General features: G+C 46.8%; 1 protein-coding gene across 1 annotated transcript in view; it reads right to left on the reverse strand.

The window, feature by feature from the left end:
- Usp12 (ubiquitin specific peptidase 12) overlaps nt 1-23,945 on the reverse strand; it is a 52,843-nt gene that overhangs the window by 20,743 nt on the left and 8,155 nt on the right. Inside the window, exons 2-3 of the mRNA XM_052754507.1 lie at nt 6,665-6,745; nt 1,096-1,309 (exon numbers count right to left, since the gene is read on the reverse strand). Of these exons, the coding sequence (XP_052610467.1) occupies nt 1,096-1,309; nt 6,665-6,745 (295 nt within the window). The remainder of the gene's footprint in view (nt 1-1,095; nt 1,310-6,664; nt 6,746-23,945) is intronic.

Below are 23,945 nucleotides of genomic sequence, written 5' to 3' on the forward strand. Positions count from 1 at the left end.
CAGAGTAAGAGATGGGAAAAGCCCTGAGGCAAAAGGTAGCTGGAATAATTTAAGTTAAGGAAAGCTGGCAAGAAACAAGCCAAGCTAAGGCCGTGCATTCATAAGCCTCCAGAAGTGTGTGTGTGTGTGTGTGTGTGTGTGTGTGTGTGTGTGTGTGTGTGTGTGTGTGTGTGAGACAGAGAGACAGAGACAGAGAGAGAGACAGAGAGAAAGAGAGAGAGAAATTGATTTATTTGGGAGCTGGGTGGCGGGCCCCCCAAAGAGAACAGAAACAAGTAACAACAAAGATGTTTTTAAAAGATAAATGAATTAGCCCAGGAAAGCTATGTGTAACCAAAGAATCACATTCCATGGAAAATTTGTGTTTTGTTTTGCTTTGTTTGTGGGGTGGGGGGTTGACGGGGGTGGAGGTGGGGGTACGATCTCATGTTGTCCGGGCTGGCCACAAACTAACTACTCCATGTCTCTTGGTACCCAAGGCAAAAAAAATTCATTCTTGATAGAAGCGAGGCAAGAGGACCAAAAAGAGAAGGGTTTCTCACTCCCTGGCACATGGGATGTGACCTGAGTAACACACTTCCAACAGGGATCACCCCTCACTGGAGCTGGCTCCTCTACTCAGCTACACCCCCCTGAAGACAGGAGCCTACATCTCGGCTTCCCCACAGACTCATGTGTTTTGGATACGTGGCTCCCAGTGCTGATGCTGTCGGAGGGTTACAGAACTGTCAGGAAGCAGAAACTGGGGAAGACGTGACCTTTTACAACCTGGCCCGCCCGCTTCCTGCTTTCTCTCTCCGCTTTCTGTGTAGGGTGGAATTACGATCTCTCCGCTAGGCAGCCCCTCCTGCTCCTGCTTTCTCGACAGTACGGACTACACTCCCTCTGCAACTGTAAATCCTAACAAGCCCTTTCTCCCCTAGCTTGCTTCTGTCCCAGCATTCTATCACAACAGAAGAGTCACTAATAAAATAGCTAACAAGTGTGAGGCACCAAGAGAGCATGTTCAAAGACACCTGAGTTACAGCAGCACGCTGTCCTTTACCTTCCCAGGACACACGAGCAACAACAGTACATGGGAAACGGAAGAATTACCATTTTCTTTTCGCAATCGTGTGATGAACTTCTTGGGCGGGATCACGCCCACCTTCTTCTTCTGGGTGGCTATGCTGTGGAAGAGGTCGGCCAGGCACGTGAGAAGGTTCTCCTTTTTTCTGGGCTGGCTCTTGTATGCTAGAACTTTTTCCCGAAATGGACGACAGAAATAAAGTGCTTGAAGAACTGAGTTGCAGTAGCAGGTATTCCCAAACTACAAGAGGAAAGAGGGGCGCCGTTAAACGCAGAGTGCAGCTGTGGAGAAAGAGCCCGGGTAAAGTCAAGGACCACACAAGCTTTTGTTCTAAATTTCCATGATTATTAACAATGGCTGTATACTAGGTATTCTATATATCACGCTTTTAAAATATAATTCACAAGCTGGGTGTGGTGGTGCACAGTCAATCCCAGCATTCTGGAGACAGAAGGAGATGGATCTCTGTGAGTTCAAGGCCAGCCTGGTCTACAGAGCAAGTTCCAGGACAACCAGGGCTGTTACACAGAGAAACTCTGTCTCAAACCCAACAACAACAGAAAAAGTTCTCCAAAACTCTCCCAAGAAGCATACTAAAGTCAGGTTTTCTATCCAGGTCTCCCAGGTGCCACACACCAAGCACAAATGCGAACAAACCTAAAAACCAGGCTGGCTGGGATGTGGTTGTGGAAGGGCCGGTCTAACAACCACCAAGGCTGAGAGCCCACCAGAGAAGGCCGCAGTCAGTCCTCAGCAATGGGCCACCTCTTGCTGGTTATGGGAATGCGTCGCTGCATGTCACATTTCCTCCTTCAAAGAGCACCGGACGGCACTACCTTACAGAGAGAAGACGTGGTCTGATAACTACCTCCCTCTCCTTCTCTGAGGGAAACGGGATCAACCCGTGTCAAACTGAAAGCACATACAGATGTGTGTGGAGGAAGAAAGTGTAGAGCCTGGCCATGGCAAACCTGTTTGCATGCTCTTCTCCCAAAGACCCACTAAAATGCACTGCACAATTACAATCTTTTCTGAAGAAATCTGAGGAAAAAAGATACAAAGGCCTTTGAGAAGGTGACTCCTGTCTTCACGCCTGCGAGGCAGGCGGAGCCAAGCACTGGCTTCAGAGAGCCGCTGTGAAATGAAGACTTCCCAGGACGGCTACTCAAGTCTAGGCTGTGGCTCACTGATCCTAGTGCTCACTCAACAGTCTGCCTATCTCTGGAGAAAGTGCACCTGCAGAACACACATCACCACGACTCATTACTAATCACCCAGCATCATTTCATCTGGAAAGTAGAATCTATACACAACTGTAGAAATCTAACAGTCAGCACACTTTGGTGCTGTCAACTGAAAAAACACAGAATCACAATTTGTACAACACCCAGCATTTGGGCATCCTTATTAAGGATATGTAACAGAGGAATTTAACAATTTCCACAGAAATAAGAGAAAAGCAAAACACATCACCTCATAGTTACATCAGAGAAGTTAAGACAGAGGACTCACTGTAAAACTACAAGCCGCAAACGGCACAGGCTGAGAAACCAGAAGGCATCTGTACCATGTACATGTATAAAGAAGACTGGAAGGTAGGCTCTTAGTCGGGGTTACTGCTGTTGTAATCAAACACTATGACCAAAAGCAACCGGGGGAGAAAAGGGTTTATTTGACTTATGTTTCCACATCATAGTCCACCACTGAAGAAGTTGGAGCAGAAACCCAAACAGGGCAGGAACCTGGAGGCAGGAGCTGATGCAGAGGCCATGGAGGGGTGCTGCTTACTAGTTTGCTCCTCATGGCTTGCTCAGCCTGCTTTCTTATAGAACCCAGGACCACCAGCCCAGGGGTGTACCACCTACAATGGGCTGGGCCCTCCCCCACCAATCACTTATTAAGAAAATGTCCTACAGACCTATCTTACAACAACTCCTTAACAGAGGCACCCTCCTCTCAGATGGCTTTAGCTTGTGTCAAGGGGACATAAAACCACGCAGCACTGGCTCCCACTTGTGTCAACACAGCCTGTCCATCCTCTGAACATGCTGCAGCAGCATACCCCCAATCCTAAGCCCTACACTGGATAGTTTTCTTTTACTTAACTTTAATCAATTCCATTAAGGAAAACTCAGAGTCAGAATTCATTCTCAACAATCGGTTAAGAGTCAATCTTTATAATAATTAACAGCCCCCCTCTTTTTGGGGGGTGGTATCGAGACAGGGTCTCACTGTGCAGCTCTGGCTGTCCTAGACTCACTATGTAGACCAGGCTGGTGTCAAACTCACATCTGCCTCTGCCTCTGCCTCCAGAGCGCTGGGATTGAAGATGTGTGCCACCACTACTGGCTTAAAAAACTTCTTTTAACTTTTATTTTTACTTATGTGTCTGTGTGATATCTATTATGTATATGTTGATGCTCACCAAGGCTTAGAACAGGGAGTCAGATCCCCTGGAACTGAAGTTACAGGTGGCTGAGAGCCAAGTGACATGGGGTGCCAGGAGCCAAACTCTCTAGCCCCTGAAATACTTTTTAAAACTCCTATTACTGTTTGTGTGTATGCGGCCTGTGCATGTATGGCAAGCTAGCATTCTTACCTGTTCAGCCATCTCCCTGGCCACTAGGAAAATGACCTTCTACGAGCCAGCCCCGGCTTAAGCGACCCCAACCTCTCAATTCACCCAAGTGGTCCAGAGGCTGTTACTGAATCTTGCAGACACCAGCTGCTCACTCCCACTCTGACTCTACTGCCCTGTGCTTCCTCGTGAGAGCCAACTCCCTTTCTCCACGTACTATCCAGTGGCTGACCACACCTGTCTCATCACATCTGTGGGCAGACAGGACAACTTGCCAATCTAGCTAGGATCCCTGGGCCATAGTTCTTTGACCAGAAACTGTCTGGCATCTCTAAGTATAGCCTTCAAGCAGGCTGTGGCTGCCAGGTGGAGACAGGCAGGACAAGAATGAACTCAATGCACAAGAAAACAGACAGGACACCGTCACCTAATTAAGTCCATAACCCACAAAGAGAAAGAAACCATTTTATTCTCTCTTCTCCATGCCAGGCATTGCTCCAAACAATTCAGTTTAAACAGCCTGCCAAAAAAAAGTCTAGAAGGAAATCATAATTTTTAAGAACTTTTTGGGATTTTATTTGTTTTATGTGCATGGATGCTTTGCCTGCACCTATCTGTGCATCACATCCATGCAGTACCCAGGAAAGCCAGAAGAGGGAGTATGATCTCCTGGGACTGGAGTTAGAGATGTTGTGAGCCACCATGTGGGTGCTGGGAACCAAAGCCAGCTCCTCTGCAAGAGCAGCCAGTGATCTTAACCTCCGAGCCCAGCAATGGTAATTCTGCTAATAATGATCCACAGAACCTCACAAAGGAGTCACTGAGCCCAATCTACCGTGTGCAGGAAGAGTGACGTGAGAAGTGCATGGCCCGCATACAATGTGGAGGGCTCCGACACTGCAGTGAGCAGCAGCACTCAGTCAGCTCTACTCAGCGGACTCTTCACCATGAAGACACTCAGAGAAGCTTGCTGATCCTGCAAGTTCCTCACCGTCAACACCACAGATGCACCTACACAACTGCTCAATCAGAGCTCAAAACAATGATCTCCAAGAATTTAGCTAGTAAAAATTTTAAAACAGATTTAAAAAACAAACCTGTAACTAACAACAGATTAACGAGGTGATCACTAACAACGCTAGGCTAATTAAACTGTGGTTATTTCATTGTTTTGCAAACAACAAAGTGCCTGACTCCCACAGGCAAGTGCTCACTGGTGACCCCACTGTCCATAGCCCAAAAGGGACCCCCAGAAGGCAGGTCTGGTAGCAATTCCTCCAGTACATACTTTTCAAAAAGCAATGATGCCTAGAAACGCAGCGGCTTACAGGCTGATGGAAAAAACACAGATGCCCCTCTCTCTTGTAAACAAAACTCAGTGTCTTCTCCCCTCCCTCAGCCCCCTCAGAGTCAGGGAGCACAGAATCCAGTCTTGGGCACACCGTACAATGCTCTACATCCAGCTACATCCCACCCCATCCAGAGTTTCTAGAACAGCGCCAAGGATGCAGTACTGTTTACAGTGCTACCTACTTGACACATAGGTTGCAGGGACAGGAAAAATGACTTAAAAAACTGACCTCTGAGTTATCCACGCCATTCTCCACATCACCACCCCTAAGGTCAACACTGGTTTGTTTTGCTGTTTCTAAGCAAAGCTGAAGTTTTAATACAGGCTTAATCACATACATTAAGAGACAGAAATTCATGCTTTAGGAAAGGACAGTTGTATACCCCAAGTGTGGGTGTACGTCTCAAGAGAGTTGAGCCAATCTTGATATTTAAGGGACATCTATGAGTAAGTAGTGTGATGATAAAAATAAAGTGGCAATCTAACAAGAGAGAAGCAGAGGGAGCTGAAAAATAAGCTGGACAGAAGCGGTTAAAGCGACAGAAGAGTGTGAGAGTGTAAATCACGGGGAGGACCACGTCTCCTGCGAACACTGCCTCACAGCAGAGTAGAGGCCACGCCTCATGGCCACGTAACCCTTGGATCCCGAAGCCCCTCACGAGTGGCACGGTTTGTAGCAATGAGACATGAACATCACAAGCTGTATTTCCATCCATCCGATTAATTCAACAGTTTCTTCTTAGCTTATCCTCCTGTTTATCCTGACCTGACTGCTAAGGAGCTTCAAGAGAAGCATAAACCTTGTTTGAAATTACGCCAGCCCATGATTTTAGATAGCCTTTAAAAAGAAAAGAAAAGAGCCGGGCGGTGGTGGCGCACGCCTTTAATCCCAGCACTTGGGAGGCAGAGCCAGGCGGATCTCTGTGAGTTCGAGGCCAGCCTGGGTTACCAAGCGAGTTCCAGGAAAGGCGCAAAGCTACACAGAGAAACCCTGTCTCGAAAAACGAAAAAAAAATAAATAAAAAAAAAAATAAAAAGAAAAGAAAAGAAAGTCACACCTGGAAATTAACCGGACCTGAAGAAGACGACGACGACACACTCCATGGACTTCTCCGGTCAGAGCAGCCCGTCATTCCAGGCCGGCTGCCGGGCTTCCCACTAGATTTTACGCTTTCACTATCAAGTCTATTTTTATGCACTTATCCACCACCATGACTGAAATACCCACAGCAGAGTTAGAACTAGGAAAACAATATAATGGTTTTTTTCCTTTGCTGAGTTCAACTTCAAAGTTCTCGCCAGGCTTGAAGGATGGATGTGGGAGGCACTTTCGTGGCTGTACTGAGGCCTGCCATGCGCGCTACAACTCTCACAGGATCAAGCGATCATTCGTCTAGTTATAAGTCAAAACTTTTGCTGTAAGAAAATTTTTTCCAGAATAGGAAAAATGAAGCTGACAATTTAGAAACTATCCTGAGAGTCTTAAGACCTCAGGCAAGTTTACCTTCTTTCAACTACAGAACATTTTAAAACCCTAAATACAATGTCCCAGCATGGATTTTAATGCCACAAACGAATGGTTTTTCTTTAATGAATGATGAAGAGCACTCATCTAGTGTCCCAAGCTTCACGTGACCCTCTAAGGCTGGGTATCTTTGATACTTACATTGACTAATCCAAAATAGTGCTCGTTGACCGGAAATTGTTCTGGACCAATCTCTTTCTCTAATGCCGAGGCATTGGCGCCCTGTAAAATGAAAACCACAAATCTCAGGATTTACAGTATTTCTATAATGTCCAATCATACAGGCAGAGACATCCTTTAAAAGGTCATACTCATATCACAGCAAACCAACATCAATTTTTAAAAACATGGTATTTGAAGATGAACAGCTATAATCACATAACTAAATACTAGTTTACAGAAACTGGTCAGGAAGCATGTCCCTAGCACATCCTTCTTCCTAAGCAGTCAGAGAAAACTCTGACTTCCAACAGTACAGACCTTCAGCTCACCATGGAGCTGAGACTCTGTGAAGGCGGGCTCTCACTGCGCAGGGCCAGCCAGCATGCCCAGCATGCGCAAAGGGACTGAAAGGACGGGAGGATCATCTGTGAACTGCTGCCCAGGACTGGACCTGGATCTACATAACCCACTGTCCTAGAGGAAGACCCAGATGGAACGACCAGATGCCCTAACGGTGAGCAGCATCAGTGACCCTGCAGGCAAAGGAACTCCACCAGGGAGACAGACTTCCGGGCTCAGAAACACTAAAAAGAATGGCGCACTCGCTCCGTCCCATTCACATCTTTCCTCCTTTGCTCAACACCCTACGTCAACTTCGGAGGCCACTGCCCTGCTCTTGCTCTGTTCTTGCCCTACCCACCGCCTTCTCCCCGACTCTCTGCTGTTATCTCTACTCTTTCATTTTCTTCTTCCAGAGAACACAGGCCAGCTCGATGCCCAACCTCCTGAGAGCTGGGACTTATCTGATCATATTTATTATTTTTTAAAATAATTTATTTTTTCTATTTTTAATTATGTGTGTGTGTTGAGTGTGGATTTTATGCAGGTGAGTGAGCTGGAGTTCCAGGGGCTGTGTGAGCTGTCCGGCATGCTGAAGTGGCTCAGGTCCCCTGCAAGAACAGTGTGCGCCCTGAACTGCTGGGCAGGCTCTCCAGCCCTGATCCTGTTTCCTCCTCTCTTTCTTTTCAATCTGCTGTTGGCCACAATATATTCCAGCTCTACAGGAAGAGGAAATGTGCCTGACTTGTCTTGCTGTTGGGAGAACAGGAAGAGGAAACAAATCCCTTCCAACGATTCATAGCCACAGCTATCCCTCAAGAAAACCTGCGGCTCTCATCCATGGGTCTGCGCACTTTTAACAGCAGCAGCAAACCCACACAGGGCATGAAGCTCACTGATGCTCTCGACGAACAGTGTTCCCCACAAACAGTAAAATCACCAACACGCTTGTAGAAGGTGGATTCAATTCACCCCCAAAGGTCAAACAAACAAAACGCTAAGGAATTTGAGTTCCGAGTCAAAACTGACCAGCACAGGAGAGAAAGCACCAAGAGTGGGAGGCAGAAAATAGCATGAGAGACCCTGGAGCTGCGGGGGGGGGGGGGGGGTGCCCAGAGGGCGCAGGAAGAAAGGCCAAAGGCTGCCAACGAGGAGCAGCCCCTTAGCAGGAGCCCTTGACCCTAAAGGTCAACCCGGCTCTTTGAAAGGACACTGGGAACAGTCCTAGCGGTTAGAGTAACACCCGTGGTGTCTAAGAACCGAGCAAGGCTGGTGGCCACCTAAAACTCAAGTTTCGTTAAGAATAGAAATGTTTTATAAAAAAGATCCCACGAAAGGATGACTCCACTATGTAAGGACTACAGAAACCAGACTTCCTAGAGCACCACGGAACTGCAAAGCTTTGGGCCTGAGTCTGGCCTGGGTCACACATTAAGTGGTGATGACTGGACACTTCTCCACCTGGACCCAGCTTTCCTGAGACTCTTTGCATCCACAGGAGCTGTGTCAACTCGTGCTACTTTGTGAAAACATGGATGATCCAATGTAGGACGGTCCACCGAAGACTAAAGTCCAGAACAAAGACAGGGAGGAGCCAGCGTCACAGCTGATTTATAGTCATGATAAATATTAAAGTATTAGAGTATATTAGGTATGAATAATTAAGATATATGGATATTAAGAGCCTGCAGGCCACAAGCGCCAGGTAATGCCACTCTTGACTACCCAAGATAAACTCCTGCAAAGATGAGGACTTCCGTTTGCAGAGGTCAAAGGATGACGGTGAAGACGCATGACACCTGGGGACTGTCACCCTGACAATAAGAGAGCAAGGTTAGCAGTCTGGCAAAGCAAGGGTAGCATTTGACAGTTTTCCTCACTGGCATAAGGAAACCCACAACCAACAAACCTTCCTCTACCTTTATGAGAAACACAAAAGCACCTGAAAGCAAGCTGGTACCCTGTAACGATTTCATAAAAATAATTAACTTACTTTAAAGTAGACAGTATGTTCTTAGAAATTAGAAATCTCCTGTCTCAAACAACCAAATCTAACCCAGATGTGTGTGTGAGTGGGGGGTGTTTATGAGGACATGTTATTTTGAAAAGTTAATTATGAACAATGTGAAGTTTATACAAGAAGGTAATGTACTTTAGTGAGAAATAAATCAAAGTATAAAATGCACACCTGCTATCTAGAAGATGTAAGTATGCATATTGTGCTGGTATACTACACAGCTTTGGTAAACTATTAATTCTCAATCTTCTTGTGTAATATGAGAAAATTCAATAAAGGTTTTCTCAGTTTCATGTTTCAATCTTATTCAAATCCAGCATTTTTCCTTGCAGGTTGAACATTGAACAGGGTCAGCTCAGGTCAGTGCATTAAAGGGAACAGCCAAACCAGGCAGGAGAAGCTGCTGGGGGGCGAGGAAACCAGCGACCTTGGCAAACTAAGCTTCAGCAGAGAATAGCCGTGAAGCTGGGACGGTGTGAACACCACACCCCGAGAGCGAGCAGGAGGAGACGTCACGGATTTCCCAAGTACAGGGCGACACAAGAAACAGCTTCACCTCCTAAAGGAGAACAGTGTTTCATCGTCACACCTGTCCCAGAATGTCCTAAAGGTCCACCAAGGCCAACAAACCAATCACACTCACACCCTGGGTTGAGAGCAGCAGAGAAGGAGAGAGCACGTCAGAAGGGCAGGGACAGGGAAGCCTCCTCCTAACCTGAGCTATGCCAAAAGGCTGAGAAGGTCAAACCCCGACTATGTGCCTGCCATCCTCTGTCTTGCCCCTTGAATTTGCTTCTTGAAGTAAAAGCCACGTACACCTTCAACAAGCACTCAGGAGGCAAGGCTATGAGTTCAAGGCCACCGTGGTCTACATAGAGTTCCAGGCCAGCCAAGAGTATACGGGGAGACCCTGTCTTTAAAAAAAAAAAAAAAAAAAAAAGTTCTGGGTTAGCAAGGTGGTAGTGGTGCACACCTTTAATCCCAGTCAGTACTTGGGAGGCAGATGCAGCCAGATCTCTGTGAGTTTGAGGCCAGTCTGGCCTACAGAGCTAGTTCCAGGACAGCCAGGGCTACACAGAAAAACCCGTCTCGAAAAAATATTAAATAAATAAATTAATTAATTAATTAATTAATAGGTGCATAAATGGAAGCAAACGGACAAAAAAAGTGCTAGGTATAGTGGTACACACCTTTAATCCCAGCACTCAGGAGGCAGAGGCAGGTGGATCTCTATGAATCTGACCTACATAGTGAGTTCCAAGTCAGCCATAGCTGAGGTCTCATGACTGAGACCCTACTTCAGGGAAGAATAAATAAATAAAAAGCAAAGAAAACAAAACAAAACCCTGTGCTCTAACACTGACTATCCCAGCCTGTGAGGACAGTAGACTATGCTCTGGTGCATTTGGAGTGTACGTCAGCCAGGTTTTCCCTCTGGAGAACTTTCCTACGGCTTCTTGGTTGGGAAATGAAGGTCCTGCCACACAGCCCACAGGCAGGCTGGCAGTGGACTGGCTGACTGGCAGCTGCCCATCCTGAGGCTGCCCTCCTGCCCTAGTTCTCACATGAACCACAGCGTCGTCGCCTGGAATTACCACGTGGTCTGTTTTCTCCCCAGCAAGGCAGGGAGCAGCTCCTCGGCCTGCACTGTAAGCCCACAGCACCGCCACACAGAATCCTAAATGGTATTACAGTCGGGACCCAGCTCAGTCTGAACTGTGAAGAAGATTCCATTCCATGGAGCACCACAGCTACAAAGCCACGAAACAGAGGAAAGAACTCTAATCATGGCCTTCTCTGGAAACATGTGCCAGCGTCACAGCAGGCATCATGGAGAATATAAACACAGCCCCAGGACGAGGACTCAGACACAGAATTCTGGGTAAAGCATACACTGCCACTGAAGGCACAAAATGGGGCAAAGACCACGGCGTCAGCGAGCCTCGCAGTCCCCGGAGAGCAGACACTGTACAAGCCATCCCAAACTCCGAAACGACAACTGCTGCCTCTGCCGCTACCGAGGCCTTATGAATCTGGGGCTGCAGAGAGGGCTCAGTGGTTAAGAGCACTGACTGCTCTTCCAGAGGACCCAGGTTCAGTTCCCAGAACCCACATGGCAGCTCACAACTGTCTGTAATTCCAGTTCCAGGGGACCCAACACCAATATACATAAAATAAAAATAAAGAAAATTTTAAAAAATTTTTGAAACTTAATCCTCAAAACCTCTTTAGAGATCCTAATTTTATATATAACAAAACCAGTATTCAGTTAGTTAAGCCCTAAGAAATTTTTATTAACTATATTCTTTTTTCACTATGTAATAAAAATTCTTTCGATATAACAAATTCAGATATTTTAAGTTGAAATACAACTTTTCAAATTTCAAAATGTTTATCTGCTCTAAGAAAGGAGGTCAATGACTATCCAGCCAAAACAAGAGCATTGCTGACTTTCAGAAACGCCATAAGAAGTCTTCCAGAGCAATCTCTAATGCTAATGTGATTTGAAATGAGATGAACTCACAGGAGGGAGGGAGGGAGGGAGGGAGGGAGGGAGGGAGGGAGGGAGGGAGAGAGCGAGGGAGGGAGGGAGGGAGAGAGCGAGGGAGGGAGGGAGGGAGGGAGGGAGGGAGGGAGGGAGGGAGAATTAGAGAAGGGAAGAGGGGGAGGGCGAGGGGCAAGTACCCAGAAAGCATCTGTCTCTAAGCACCACTCTCCACTGCAAGGTGCTGCCCAGTACCAGAGAACCACGGCTCCGGACAATGTGCACAGGGCCCATTTGAAGCCTGCTGGCTACGAGGGGAAATCTGAGCCTTCATCACCAATGCTGACACGGATCACAGTCTATACAGGCCAAGTCCAAGCTGCTTTAAGTACATGAGCGAATGAATGACAGGAACCCTCTTTCCTAAAATGAACTGCTAACTAAACACAGAAAGCCCTAAATCTAGTAAGTAATGTTTGATGAGGAACAATATATTTACCTTCATCTCAAAAGTATCTTCCTAGAAATTAATTACAAAGTAAAACACATTAGTAACTTCACAGTGGAAAAACCTGATGAACCAGTATTCTTACTTGGAAAAAAGTGTATAAACCGAATCTAATCATGAAGAAACATCAGCCAAACCCAACTGAGGAACAGCATGCAGAACGGCTGGCTTGTTCTGTTCATGACGTCAAGGTCAACGGAGACCAAAACTGCTGGCGATGGTTATGAAAAAGACATTATCAAATGGTCTAGAGAAATGGAGTATAACAAACATAATACTTGCTGGGCGGTGGTGACGCACACCTTTAACCCCAGCACTCGGGAGGCAGAGCCAGGCGGATCTCTGTGAGTTCGAGGCCAGCCTGGTCTACAGAGCGAGATCCAGGAGAGGCACCAAAACTACACAGAGAAACCCTGTCTCAAAAAACAAACAAACTGAGCCGGGCGGTGGTGGCGCACGCCTTTAATCCCAGCACTCGGGAGGCAGAGCCAGGCGGATCTCTGTGAGTTCGAGGCCAGCCTGGGCTACCAAGTGAGTTCCAGGAAAGGCGCAAAGCTACACAGAGAAACTCTGTCTCGAAAAACCAAAAAAAAAACAAAAAAAACAAACAAACAAAAAAACCAAAAACCAAAACAAACAAACAAAAAACATAATACTTGCAAAACAGATTTAGCAAACTGTAAGTAAGCAGTAACATAAGTAGAGGATGTCTGGGAAGTTCTCATACTACACTTGCAGCTTTTCTAAAACTTCAGGTTAGAATTACACAGTCACCACAGTGAAGGAGCCTCCATTCACAAACCTGGAAAAACTGTGCATCAAAAATGAATGTGACTAGCACACATAAGATCCTGCACTGCTTCTCAGCACATGACCCAGGCAGTCTCAGCCTTCCGTTAGGTCTTGTGGGATGGCACAGTTGAAATTCCACTCTCCTCCTTCCATACTGACTTCGTCCACAAGGAGCTTCGGCTCAAGTAACTGCAGCTGCACTCCAAGATCCTGCACTCCAAGAGCGAAAACTCAAGTCCCCAGTTTCCAGTCTACTTCCATCCCACAAGTGCTGTGGCTGAGTTCCCCTGTACCGGTGTGCACTATTCACTTTTCAATATCACGCTGGAGTAATTATTCAGGTTTGTAGCTGGCTGCTGACCCAATAACCAATTACTGTTTCTTCTCTCCACGCCCTGTGGAACAGGCGCTGGCAAAGCGGAAGCCGCTTGACCACTTGCTATGTGAAAGGGAAGATGCTCACGGTTTCCATCTGGATGGCAGTAGTGGCACTCCCATTCTGTCCCACAGTGAGTCACCCAGCATTCTTCCCATACTGCGCCAGGCCTCTGCACCTACTTCCACTTTACAGTAAATCAAAGGGCAAAGAAGAGAATGTAAAAGCCACAGGAAACACTCAAACGCAGAGAGAGAGTCCTCAGTTTAACAACCAGTCCACCTGCTTAACAGGCATGGAGAAAAATGAAAAGGTTGCACTAGGTTACAGGGGTAACAAGTGGAGATGTGGGCTGTGGAGATGTGGGTTGGGAAGAGGGCTCAGTCAGTTAGTGGTCACCAAACAATCATGAGGACCTGAGTTAAAAGTCATGGAACTCACATGTAAAAATAAAATTAAAGCCTGGCATGGTGGTGTACACCTTTAACCTCCCCTAAAAGGGGAGGGGGAGGCAGAGGCAGGTGGATCTCTGTGAGTTTGAGGCCAGCCTGGTCTACAGAGCGAGATCCAGGCAGCCAGGACAAGAAAGTGACTGTCTCAAAATCAACAGACAGACAGACAGACAAAGATGCTCCGTGGCGGAGTGGGCTTAGAACGCCAGCGCTGGCGAGTGGGGAGTGGACACGACAGCTACTTCTTGTGGAGCTCGAGATGAGTAAAAGGCCCTGCCAAAAAGAGTGGGTGGTGCCTGGTGAATTACAGACAAGCTGTCCTCTGGCTCCACACACACAAGCACTTGTGTGCCCAGTTCACACTCACACACACTCACACTCACAATGGAGTCACACCGAAGAGGAGATGGGGAGCTCCGGCAGTTGGGTACCGGCCCCCACAGGCCCTGGACAGTCTGGAGATTCCCCTCTGGGAAAGTTGATGGCAGTGGCAGGGGACCCATGGGTCAAAGTCCCTCCGCATGGTGACTAGTAACTGCGCTAGTTCGTGAGGGAGCTGGTGCAGGGACCAGAAGACAACTCACCCTGGTACCCACCCTTGTGTACACCGCTCTGCGGCCACTGAAAAGCACCCCCCGATGCCCCTTCTGCTTTCTAACAGTCTTGTTCGACCTGCGGGCTCCCTGCCTCATCCTCTGCAGGGCCAATCCCAGGGTTCACGGTGACTACAGTAAACACATCCTGCACTTCCCTCCTGAGGGGCTGTCAGAGCTCAGCTATCCCAGTGAGTGTCTTTCCTGATGGACAGTGGGTTAGCTGATGCGTTGTCTCTTCTGACAGAGGTAGCCCTCAACAGATTCTTTCCACGGAACTAAAGCAGTGATCCAGGGAAAAGCTGCTGGGCCAAGGAACTGAATTTCCACACTTTCTACAGAAAAAAACTAAGCTCCAAGAAAAGACTCTTTGGGAACCAACTGGTTAGCTGATGGCCTCCTGAGCGGCCATTTTCTTCCATAGTTTGTTGTTCCTGGTGGATAGCTTTTTAGAAGGAAAGGCAAATTAATAACAAAAGCCATTGAAGGGCTAGAGAGATGGCTCAGAGGTTAAGAGCACTGGCTGCTCTTCCAGAGGTCCTGAGTTCAATTCCCGGCAACCACATGATGGCTCACAACCATCTATAATGAGATCTGGTGCACTCCTCTGGCCTGCAGCCAAGCATGCAGGCAGAACACTGTATACATAATAAATTAATAAATATTTTAAAAAGCAACTGAAGAAGGAAGTGTTTATTGTGGCTCACAGCTTGGCCTCAGTGACAAAGCCACAGCAGCAGCCTGAGGCAGCTGGTCACATTGCATCCATAGTCAGGAAGCAGAGATGGGTGGATGCTGGTGCTCAGTCAGGTCTGGAACCTCCATCTGTGAAAAGGTCCCCCACCCACACTCAGGCTAGGTCACCGCACCTTAGTTAAATCTCTCAGGAAATCCTCTGTGGTGGTTTGAATAGGTATGGCCCCCACAGACTCATGTGTTTGCTTGGCCATAGGTGTGGCTTTTTGGAGGAAGTGTGTCACTGTGGGAGTGGGTTTTGTGGTCTCATATGCTCAAGCCATGCCCAGTGGGTCAGACTCCTGCTGCCTGAGGATCAAGATGTAAAACTCTCAGCTCCTTCTTCAGCACCACGTCTGTCTGCACACCACCATTGTTCTGCCACAATGATAATGGACTGAACCTCTGAAACTGTAAGCCCCCCAATTAAATGTTTTCCTTTATAAGAACTACTGTGGTCATGGTGTCTCTTCACAACAATAGAAACCCTAACTAAGACATCTTCTCAAAGGCATGCCCAGAGGTTTGTCTCAGGTGATTATAAATCCTGTCAAGCTGGCAATCAAGACCAACCTTCACACTCACTTGGTACAGAAGAACTAGTGAACACGAGGCATTAAAGGCAGATGCCATTTCACTAACATTAGAACGGGTTACACCATCTAAAGGCGGAGGTCATCGGACTAGATCAAGTAACAATCCCAGGCTGAGTTCAGACCTCTAGCACCCACATAATAGGCGCTCAAGGCCATATGCATGCCTGTAACCCCAGGACTGGGGAGAACTGAGGCAGGTGGATCACCAGATTTTGCTGGCCAGCCAGTCTAGCAGAAAAATAATAGTTGCAAGTTCACCAAGAGACCCTGGTTCAAGAGAGTAAGGAGAGAGATGGACCAGGACACCTGACATCCTCCTCTAGCCTCCACACAGCATACACACTGTGTACACACTCATACGTCACATGCACACATGCAAGAAAACACGATCTCACACCAGGCACAACTTGACCTCTAGCTATCGGGAAGGCTGAGGCAGGAAGACTGAGAGTTCCAGGCCAGCCTCAGCTACAGAGACAAAGGAGAAAGGAGGAGAAGCAAACAAACCAACCAGAAACAGCTTTCCAAAGGTAGACAGGACAAACCTCCAACAAAGCACTAGCAAACTAAACCCACCAACACACCAGAAGAATCATCCACCAGTGACCTGCCAGAGTTATCCCAAGAATGCAAGGGTAGTTTGATTGCCTAAAATTAATTCATATAATGCAGCTTACTACTGAATTTAATAAAATCATGTGCTCATTTTAGTAGACACAACAAGAATAATCAAACAAACCCAACAGAACAGAATTCAGAAGACATTCAGAAGACCTGATAATGAGACCACTCACCTAGATGTGTTTGCCATGCACACAAAAACGTGAGTGTGATCCCTAGAACCCACATAAAAAAGTCAAGGGTGGGGCTAGAGAGATGACTCAGTGGTTAAGAGCATTGGCTGCTCTTCCAGAGGACCCAGGTTCAGTTCCCAGCAACCACATGGTGGCTCAAAACCATCTCTAGTGGGGTCTGATGCCCTCTTCTGGCATAAAGGTGTACATGCAGATAGAGCACTCTCACATAAAATAAATCTTCAAAAAACCAGAAAGGGCCAAGGGTGGTGACATGTCCGCAATCCCAGCACCCAGGAGGCCAAACAGGCAGATTCCTGAGTCATCGATCTTGTTTTTTTTTTTTTTTTTTTTTTTTTTTGGTTTTTCGAGACAGGGTTTCTCTGTAGCTTTGCGCCTTTCCTGGAACTCGCTTTGGAGACCAGGCTGGCCTCGAACTCACAGAGATCCGCCTGGCTCTGCCTCCCGAGTGCTGGGATTAAAGGCGTGCGCCACCACCGCCCGGCCTCGATCTTGTTTTTTGAGACAGAGTTTCTCATTGGTCTGGGGCTTGCCAGTTAGGCTAGGCTGGCTCTTGATAGACCCCTGGAAGCCACTTACACACTGCTGCACATGTGCACACAAACACAGGAAGCACCCAGAAAACATTAACAGCAAGCTGGAGAGGTCCAGCCAGAGCAAAGAGAAAGAATGAGCATCCAGATGTCAAAGGAAGTTGGCCTGTCTCTGCCCACACACATGACCTCACGTTGCGACCCTTGCAGAAGCCACTACAAGAGATGTTGGAATAAGCAGTTTAGAGAGGCTGGGATCAGACATAGACCGCTCGTTCCTACATGCTTGTGTTCAATGATTGGGATCAGACATAGACCACTCATTCCTACATGCTTGTGTTCAATGATCTCAAAACGAGTAAGACCACAATTCTACCAAAACCACCCCAATACACCAGAATCATGCAAACAAGTATCTGTAGTCTCCAAACTCTCAAAGTTACTCGAAGAATTAAAGGATATTGAGGGGAACAGAAGAAAACTACCCCACTCACTGACAGAAAACCCTGTTAAAATGACAATACTCTACAAATTACCAGATTCCACAGAATCCTTATCAGAATTTCCAGCTAACTGTTTAGACGCTGACAAGCTGGTTCTAAGACCCGTGCAGAATTATATGAGACCCAGAATAGCCAAAACTATTCTGGAAAGACCAGTGTGCGAACTCCTCCTTCCTGATTTCAAATCCACCCCTCAGCACCTATAATCCATCAGTGTGGTGCTACAGAAAGTCACACGAGCAGGTCCATGCACCAGAGCTGAGCTGCAGCTCAGGGTTGCAACTCGAGTGGAGGTGCACACCTGTCACCCAGCACTTGTACGGTCGCCGGTCATCCTCCACATAACAAGTCTGAGGACAGCCTTGAAACAGTCTCAGAAACACAAAGCAAAAGCCACGGTCCCAGAAATAAACCCACATATTCATACATCTGGTTAATTTGTTTTCAGCAAGGGTGCTAAGGTCATTCAATGGGAAACAGCCTGCCTGCCCCCTGCTCTGTGCGTGTGTGTGTGTGTGTGTGTGTGTGTGTGTGTGTGTGTGTGGTGTGAGAATGTGAACGCCACCATGTACACGTGCGGGCCAGGACAACTTTGTGGAGTTCTCTGCTTCTACCTTTACAAGGATTCTAAGGATGGATTTCAGGACCCCGGGCTTGAGTGGCCAACACCTTTTACTGCTGAGCCTTCTAATGGACCCTGACCCAGCAATTTAGAGCAGATGCCCAAGAGAAGGGAAAATGCTCGGCCACACACAAAGTTGCTGTCCTGACTCCACAGCAGCATCTACCCACCAAAAGGCACAAACAGCTCAAACCCGTCAATGTCCATGGATGAGCAAACAGATAAAATAAAGCATGGACATAAATACAGGAGAATGCACATCCATTAAAAGTGACAAAATTGGGTCTGCAGTGGTTAAGAGCACTGGCTGCTTTCCCGGGGGACCCGGGTTCAATTCCCAGCATCCACATGGCAGCTCACAACTGTCTATCTAACTCTTGCTCCAGGAGACCTGACACCCTCATACAGATACACATGTAGGCCAAACACCAACGTACATAAAAGAAAAGTAAATAAATGTTTTAAAAAGTGACAAAACGCTGGCAGACTTTACCACACGGATGAACTCTGGAAACGATGCAAGTGCAGAGCCAGTCACGACATGCATATAAAGAAATATGCTGAGGGACAGTTGCCTGGGGCTGCAAAGACAGTGGGAAGGAAGGTGGGAAAGGAAGCTAAAGGGCAGGAAATGTCTTCTGAGATGAAGAAATGCTCTTCAGCTGACCCAGTAATTCCATGGCTGCCAATGTGCCAAATCATTGATCTGTTTCCCGTTAAACTGCACGGTGTGTAAGTTGTACCGGAATGTTTTCAGGGCCGAACCAGTGACACAGGCTTGTAATCCCAGCTAGTGGAGGCTGAGGCAGGAGAGTGGGAAATTCAAGGCCAGCCTTGCCAATTCAGTCAGACCCATCTCAAATACAACAGTAGGGAGAGGGCTGGAGTGGGCCTTAGCGCTTATGCTTGTGATCCTAACTTGGGTGGCAGACACAGAAGGATCAGGAGTTCAAGGTCATCTCAACGGTACATACACTTATAGGCCAGCATGGGCTACACACAAGAGCCTATCTTTAACAATGCATGAATAAACTCCTGCCTCAAAAGAAGGTAGGAAGTGTAACACTGTGGGAGAGCCCCTGTATGGGGAAGGAGGAAGGACCTGGGTTTATGGGGTTCAATATCCCATAAGCAGAGAGGAGCTGTTTTAAGAAAGAATATGGGGGGTTGGGGATTTAGCTCAGTGGTAGAGTGCTTGCCTAGTAAACACAAGGCCCTGGGTTTGGTCCTCAGCTCCGGTTTAAAAAAAAGAAAGAAAGAATATGGGTAAGCCAGAGGGTAGAGGCGCATACCTTTAATCCCAGCACTCCAGATTCTCTGAGAGTTTGAGGCCAACCTGGTCTACAGAGGGAGTTCCACAACAGTCAAGGCTACACAGAGAAACCCTGTCTTAGAAAAGGAAGGAAGGAAGGAAGGGAGGGAGGGAGGGAGGGAGGGAGGGAGGGAGGGAGGGAGGAAGGAAGGGGAAGGGGAAGGGGGTGGGGAAGGGGAAGGGAAGGAAAGAAAGAATATGGGCACCAACTGCCCAGTGTTCACCGAGGTACTACATCCAATGTATTTAAAGCTTATTGTGTCCATACTCAAATCCAGTTTTAGTCCTCAATATAAATTTAGTTGTGTACACAAGATGGATATAGGTACAGATGCACATAAGCATACCATTATATATGAAGTTACAGAAAGCTCCGTAAATTCCAATAATGGACTTCAAAAATAGGAACGACAAGAGTGGACCCCTCGCTTTGGAACACTGAAAGCCATCTAGGGTCTACTAGTTTGTATGGCTGCAGATCTTGTAACCTGTCCCCTCCCAAACTCTGAGAAAGTACCCATTTGTCTGTCAATACTGTTCTCTGCTGGATGAGAATCTCGTCACGTCTCATCTCTCAGGACGATGACATGTCCTTATCCAGTTCAGACCCAAAGAGTTACTGGTTTATCTCTTGTTCCCTTAATACATTTTCCTCAGTCTCTCCTACTCCATTGAATTTCTTCTAGACTTACAAGGAAAAGGCTAACTGTCCGTATTCTTGCCTCATCCAAGCCTAGTAGCTTTACTAAGATTCCAAATCTAATCCTGACAGGTCTTAACAGTTGACAACACACCTTGAAATTCTTTTGACAGGACCGTTAACCATTCAAACTCACCTCCTTTCCACAGCAATCTGAACCTCTCACCTCTCAACTCAAGTGCCTTTTCCTGCCTTGCCATCACACAGGCAGGTTTTATTCAGTCTGCCCTCTAACCTCAGGGTAGGTTTTACTGAAACCCATTCATCATTTGATTGAGAGGAAGTCTGAAAACTGGCCAGAAAAATGGAAAAAGTAGGGGACATGAGGAGCACCTCACTCTTGCTGGCTGGAAGTACCACGAGATTGAGAGCCATGCTTATAGTTAAGCACTCCCTTGACCTTTCTGACCCTGGTCAGACTTACTAACTCCTGGTCTATGCTCTTATAACCCTTCAAGACGAACCTTCAGCCACCTTATAGTCCCACTTACTAAAGAAGTGTTCCTTGGGTTAAGAACAAGAGTATCAAAACATTGTTTAAGGTTTACTTTTATTTTATGTGTATGAGTGTTTTGTAGCACGTATTTATGTACACTATGTGCATGCCTAGTGCCCATGGAGACCAGGAAAGAACACTAGATCCCCTGGAAGTGGAGTTACGGGCAGTTATGAGATGCCATGGTAGTGCCCTCTGCAAGAGCAGCCAGTGCTCTGAATCACTGAGTCACCTCTCCAGCCCCTATGAAATAATCTTTCAAATCCTTTGGGTAGTGTAAACTTCAAAACCAAACTGTAGCTCAAGTTTTCCTGGTCCTGCCTGGCCCACGGTCAGGACAAATCTCTCTCACCCGCCAGTCCTGCGGCCCAATCAAACACACAGAGACTTATATACTTATAAACTGTATGGCTTCTTGTTATCTAGTTCTTATATCTTAAGTTAACCCATTTCTATAAATCTATAAGTTGCCACATGGCTCGTGGCTTACCAGTGTCTTACATCATGTTTCTCATGGCAGTGGCTGGCAGCATCTCTCTCCCTCAGCCTTCCACTTCCCAGAATTCTCCTCCCTCTTTGTCCTGCCTATACTTCCTGCCTGGCTACTGGCCAATCAGCATTTTATTTATCTATCAATCATCCACAGCAACAAACATCATATATACAGCCATGGCTAAAACATTCAAATGTGACTTTCTCTTCCTTTAACACATATATTCAGTCTGTATCAAAACGTCTTAATAAATCCCAACTCTGTTCACACCAATTTTTCCTACAACTCTTTTACTCAGTGTAAAATGAACAATCCCAGCTTCTTCAGGGCTAGAGAGGTGGCTCAGTGGTTCTCCACCTACATAGAACACCTCCAACCCTCCAGGAACGCAACACCCTCCTCAGGCCTCTGTGGGCACCTGCACACATTCAGACACATCCACATAAAGAAAAATAAAATCTTCAATTAAAAAAGTCCCAGCTTCAGTTGGGCAGTTTTAGCACACAATCCTTTAATCCCAGCACCTGGGAAGCAGAGGCAGGAGGATCTGTGAGTTCAAGGCCAGCCTGGGCTACAGAGTGAGTTGCAGGACAGACAGGGCTACACAGAAAAACAAACCCTGTCTTGAAGTTGGGAGGGGGGGAGGAATCCTAATTTCACCAGAGCAGAGGACTGGGCCAGAACGCCTGTGGACTGTGTCTCCTGCTGCCACTGGTTGGATGTGGTTTTAAAGTGCTCACTGCTGCAGTCGCCGGGAGGCAGAGTCAGGCAAATCTGTGAGTTCGAGGCCAGTCAGGTCTATAGAGCGAGATCCAGGACAGGCACCAAAACTACACAGAGAAGCCCTATCTTGAAAAACCAAAAAGGAAAAAAAAAAAAAAAAAAGTGCTCGCTGCAGTCAGACCAGGTAGAGCAAGTAGGATCCACCTGCACCCATTTTCATGACCCCTAACACTACAGATCCTGTATTTACTGTAGTAGTTCCGAAGGTCCCAGCAGCTGATTTCCTGAAGGCTCCCCTCAGTAAAGACTGTTCTGCTGCGACCGAGTGTGGTATCAGGTCTCGAGTCAACTCTCTCCTTTGCTATGCTTGTAAAGGAGAGCAGACGCTAGGCCTACCCTAGTCCTCAGTGCACAGACTATGGTAGCAGAAAAGAAAGGCCTTCCTTCAGTGTCCACGTTCTAATCCCCAGAGCATGTAAACACAATGCGTTACAGGGCAAGGGGAAATTAAAGTTGCATAAAGGCTTAAGGCTGCTAAAATCAAATGGCCTTGGTTTGGAGATTATCCTGGATTATCCAGATGGACACCCTCCACCCTGGTGTAGTACAGGGCTTCATAAAGTCTAAGTGAGTGATAGGAAGTCAATATCTGAGGGATGTAAAAGTGACCAGACACTGCTGACCTTAAGACACGGGAAGCTGAGGCCAAGGAACAAGGACAGCCTAGGAGGCAGAGAGGGCAAAGAAAACATGCAATCCCCAGACCCTCACAAAGAACCTGGGTCTCAGCCTAGTGACCCACTTCAAACTTCTGGTCTCCAGAAGCAGAGTCAGAAATGGGCTGCTGTGATCATACAGACATACTGTTGTGAGCTAGTACTGTGCTCTGATACAGAAGCCACTGCAGATTAATGTACACACAAATGTTTTGGTTTATTGTAAACATTACATATAGAAACAAATGCACTCTAAGTCTTAAAATATGAAAATTAAGGTACACAGTTAGCTCGCCTTTCTGAATTACATATTTAAGAATTTGATAGCTTTTTAAAACAGATTTAATAAATATGTGACCTCAAAATGTTTGTTTTAAAAAAAAATAGAAATGTGCTGGCACACACCTTTAATCCCAGCACTTTGGAGACAGAGGCAGGTGAATCACTGTAATGAGGCTAGCCTGGTCTACACAGTGAGTTCCAGGACAGCAAGGACTAGGTAGAGACCTTGTCTAAAAAGTGTCCAGAAAGAAAGAGAGAGAGACAGAGACAGAGACAGAGAGAGAGAGAAATGAAAAACTTTGCAATATGCATAGTCTGACAGTCTTATAGTTCACTACACTCTGTTTGGGAGCCTGTGTGTTCATTCACTATCACATCACATTCCAGATTAGTGTGGAAGATGTTCAACCTTTTTCAGCTCTTTCCCATTATTTCATCCATTACATATGGAGCATATCATAATCCTGTGTCTCATCTTTGTCCAGGGACAGTGCTCTTCTTTATAAAGCAAACAGAACAACAGCAGATCCTTGCAGGGCAGCAAAGGAGAAACAAAGCACAGCATTAGTGCTGGGGATGCTCGATGGCTGTGACCCTTGCTGCTCTTCTACAGGACCTTGTTCAGTTCCTGGCACCCATACAGCCCACGACCTTCTGGAACTCTACTTCGGGGGTATCCGATGCTGTCTTCTGGCCCCATGGGTACTGCATGCTTGTGGATAACCACTCAAACACAATCATATATCATTTTAAAAGTCTAGAAAAAAGAAAATTTCTTCCAAGTTCTAACAGACAGGTGATGGCTAAGATCATCCCCACAAAGCAGAAGAATGTCCGTTCTCCAGTCTCCAGTTCTCGGTGTGCTTTCTACTCCACAGAAGGCATCACTCCATCCCTCTTTGCCCCTGACTCCTTATTGCTTACCTGACACACACAGGCACTTTCTAACTTGAAGAAGCATTCAAGACTCATTCCATGGAAAGCCCACGTAGACCAAAACTGTACACATTATCAGCGCTGGGTGGTGGCGCACTCTTTTAATCCCAGCACTCAGAGGCAGAGGCAAGCAGATCTCTGTCTACAGGGCGAGTTCCAGGACAGCTAGAGCTGTTACACAGAGAAACTCTGCCTCAAAAACCAAAACAAAACAAAGTTACTAGTACAGTGAATCT

This window comes from Peromyscus californicus, unplaced genomic scaffold (genome assembly GCF_007827085.1).
Source record: "Peromyscus californicus insignis strain IS unplaced genomic scaffold, ASM782708v3 Scaffold_2__1_contigs__length_46816999, whole genome shotgun sequence".
In the NCBI taxonomy this organism is placed as follows: Eukaryota; Metazoa; Chordata; class Mammalia; order Rodentia; family Cricetidae; genus Peromyscus; species Peromyscus californicus.